The 3,268-nt window shown below is 37.5% G+C and overlaps 1 protein-coding gene across 1 annotated transcript; it reads left to right on the top strand.

The window, feature by feature from the left end:
• Positions 1-1,381: 1,381 nt before the first annotated feature.
• On the top strand, positions 1,382-3,022 carry LOC146635505 (putative high affinity immunoglobulin gamma Fc receptor IB). Its single transcript, XM_085350152.1, has 3 exons — positions 1,382-1,457; positions 1,874-2,140; positions 2,886-3,022. Exons 1-3 carry the CDS (start codon positions 1,382-1,384, stop codon positions 3,020-3,022), a joined length of 480 nt encoding a protein of 159 aa, XP_085206278.1.
• The last annotated feature ends 246 nt before the right edge of the window (positions 3,023-3,268 follow it).

The raw sequence follows: 3,268 nt of genomic DNA, 5'->3' as shown, positions 1-3,268 counted from the left end.
CTTTAGTAACAACTATTCAATGACTACCAGGGTCATGACTTTTTAAATCCTGTAGAGCCTAAAATTTAAATATGTCTTAATATAGATCAAAGTACAAGTGTAAAGAAAGACAAGAATAAAGATTCAGTAAGGTAATACTAGTAGTTATCCATCCTACTCCACTTATCCAACTCAGGGTCATAGGGGTGCTGGAGCCTGTCCCAGCTGTCTTAGGACAAAAAACAACCCTGGACAAGTCGCCAGTCTGTCGCAGAGCTAACAAAGAGAGACAGACAACCATTCACATTCATGCAATTTAAAATCACCAGTTAACCTAGCCCCACTAACTACATGTGTTTGTACTGTGGAATGAAGCCGGAGTACCTGGAGAGAATCCACACAAACACAGACAACAAGCAAACTCCACACAGAAAGGCCCTGGCCTGATGATGGAACTGAACTCAGGCAACAGTGCTAACCACTGCATCACTGTGCTGCAATACTAATTATCTATTCATTATTTTCATTTATTAATATTAGTTTAACAAATCCATCCATCCATGTGTATCCGGGTCAAGGACATCAGTCTAAGCGAGCAACACCTCCTTTTCCTAAACCATTTCCTCTAGTTCCAAAACCAGCTATGGAACATGATTGCTACAGTATGACTGAAACATCTCATCTATCTACCTCATCTAGATGCACTGATATGATCAGCTTAATAAATATATTTATACTTTAAATTTTATACGAGTGGTTCTGAAAGTGTGGGCGGTGCCTGCAGGTGGGCTGTGGAGGTACTGCAGGTGCTTACTGTTAAAACAGTATAAAAAAAGAATCTATTGTTACTTATTTAACATAAGCCATAGCATAAGATTTTTTTTCCCTTTTTCTGATTCCTAGCAAAGAACATATTCAAAATGCCCTCCAAAGTGTAACAAAGCCACAACATCATCTTACTGAAGGGATCAAATTGAGTTTTCCTTATCACTTATTTTTAATGCATTTTTTTTTTCGTTTTTTCTTCAGTGATAAATATGTGGCTGCTGCTGGTGACACAAGTTTGGGATGTTTGTGATGCTCAAAGAGTTTGTAAGTGAAAATAAATGTAATTATTTTGCATGAATAACATTAGCCGGGATTGTGGGTTTTGGTTTGACAATTTTCACTTGGTGCATATTTAATGGTCCCGTCTCCCTCGTTGTTGTTCAATGCAGCTTTTCCTCATGTTGTTCCAAACACTTCTCAGCACTATGAATACAGCACATTGTCTTTTAACTGTAAGGAGTTTGACGTGTCTCCTGGATGGAGACTAATGAGGAAGGTGCCAACCGAAAGTACAGCATGTGGGACTAGTTGGGGAGTTTTCAGTGGGTACATTTGCATCTTCAAACATGTTTTTATGGGAGACAGTGGGCAGTACTGGTGTGAGAGCAGAGATGGAAAGAAAAGCAACACTGTCAACATCACCATTACACGTAAGTTTACTGTACCTGCGTTCACTAACATGCATATTTAAAGGATAGAATAGAATAGTCCTTTGTCATTGTAAATGTACAACGAAATTCTGAGTGCTTCACACCAACTATGTTGGAATAAAATATTAATAAAATATATTGCTGAATAAATTACTGAATTGGATTGCAAAAAGTATATTCTTATTAGTACACCACTAAACAGAAGGCTTGTTGAGAAATCTGCTAAATGTTCGGATTATTATGTGATATCTGTTAAATGCTCGTAAGTGACATAATTAAATGCTGGTAATAGTATTTTTCCTCTGCCCGCAAAAGTGCTCAAAACCTATATATTACATGACAAAGGATTATGTCTTTCAAACACACGATTTCCCAGGGTGCTGTAGTAATTATACCATATGTTATAATTATACTAGCTGGTCCTGTGATCCTGGAAAGTCCTTTACTTCCTGTGATGGAGGGAAACACTGTGAGTCTGCGCTGTAAAAACAAGACAGCTTCTACCAATGCGTCTACTTCCATATCCTTCTATAAAAATGGCCTCTTTATCAAAAACATCTCCACCAGCACTTTGATCATCCACAATATTAACAAGTCTCATGAAGGACTCTACAAGTGCAAAATCTCAGGAGTTGGAGAATCACCTGAGAGCTGGCTGGCTGTCAGAAGCAGAGACAGCACAGGTGAGAGCACTTTTTTTGGATGTATTTTTTAGAGGCATTTTAGATGTGAGACTTAAACTGTATATAAAATAAGTACTTACTGCCCTCATTGAATGTCAATATCAAGATAGATAAACAGTTCTTCAAAATGAGATTTTGTCTCTCTAAAACTGCAAAACACGAGAAATGGCATAAATTGTGGTCTTTTATATTACACAACATAGTTTAAAACCTTATCTCAATGTCAGGTTAACATAACTGTCAGAAAATAGTAGAAAAAGTTGGCTTTTTTTCCAGTCACTAAATGCTAACACATGGAAATTCCTATTCCTGTCATCAGCATTTGCAGTCTGACAACATGACAGTCCAAAAATCTACTTTATGTCCCTTATTTAACATAAACTCATAGTATGCTAGAGGCATATATTCTCCATGCTTTAAGAGAAAATAACTTTAGAACTTTTAATCTGCCCACTGCTGCCATTCTAATTCTTATTGTTTTAACTGCACACACTTGGGTTAACAAGCCCAGCTCCTTCCCCTAGTGGGGTGGTGGAGCTACTACACACCAGCAGTGACAGCACAACATAGCTTCTGGGTCTGGAAAGAGATGCAGAAGAGCCTTTGAAGAGCCAATAGTCATGTCCTATTGGCTACACAAATGTTAAGGCCATCTTTGGAAAAACAAAACAACAACAACAAAAACAAACAAACACAAAATTGGACATTTTGGAAATATTAAGTACGAGTGTTGTTGTTTTTACAGATTATCACATGGTGACGCTCCTTTGTTATGATCAGCTTCCTGTTCTCCTCTACCTCCTCATAAGAACTGTTGGCACAGTTTTATGGGTCGCTCTGCTGCTGTTAGTATTAAGAAAAGGTCAGCCTTGGAACAACTGAGGAAGAAAATGTCCACAAGTGCAAATTGCAAAGGGAATAACAACTGTTGCATCAATGTATAGAATTTTCAAAAAGTAGAGGGAAGGAAAACATTTTTTGTTGTCACCAAGGTTCTGTAGCAAGACAATTTTTTTTTCTAAGAACATATTAATTAGTCTATTGATGCTTGGTGAGAAAGTCTTAATCAGTCAATACCGTAATGTGATTTCCCCCCCCCCGTCTATATGATATATTACAATAAAAGCC

The sequence above is a fragment of the Diplotaxodon limnothrissa genome, linkage group LG3 (genome assembly GCF_057381915.1).
Source record: "Diplotaxodon limnothrissa isolate DT_005_m linkage group LG3, D_limnothrissa_male_GT1.1, whole genome shotgun sequence".
NCBI lineage: Eukaryota > Metazoa > Chordata > Actinopteri > Cichliformes > Cichlidae > Diplotaxodon > Diplotaxodon limnothrissa.
This window is presented reverse-complemented; position numbering and strand designations above follow the sequence as displayed.

Bases quoted from the DNA above. Each gene is read 5' to 3' on its own strand.
- LOC146635505 (XM_085350152.1), top strand. From the start codon at position 1,382: ATGGGAGACAGTGGGCAGTACTGGTGTGAGAGCAGAGATGGAAAGAAA. The intron at 1,458-1,873 runs GTAAGTTTACTG...TAATTATACTAG, and splicing joins TGTCAACATCACCATTACAC to CTGGTCCTGTGATCCTGGAA. The intron at 2,141-2,885 runs GTGAGAGCACTT...TTGTTTTTACAG, and splicing joins CAGAAGCAGAGACAGCACAG to ATTATCACATGGTGACGCTC.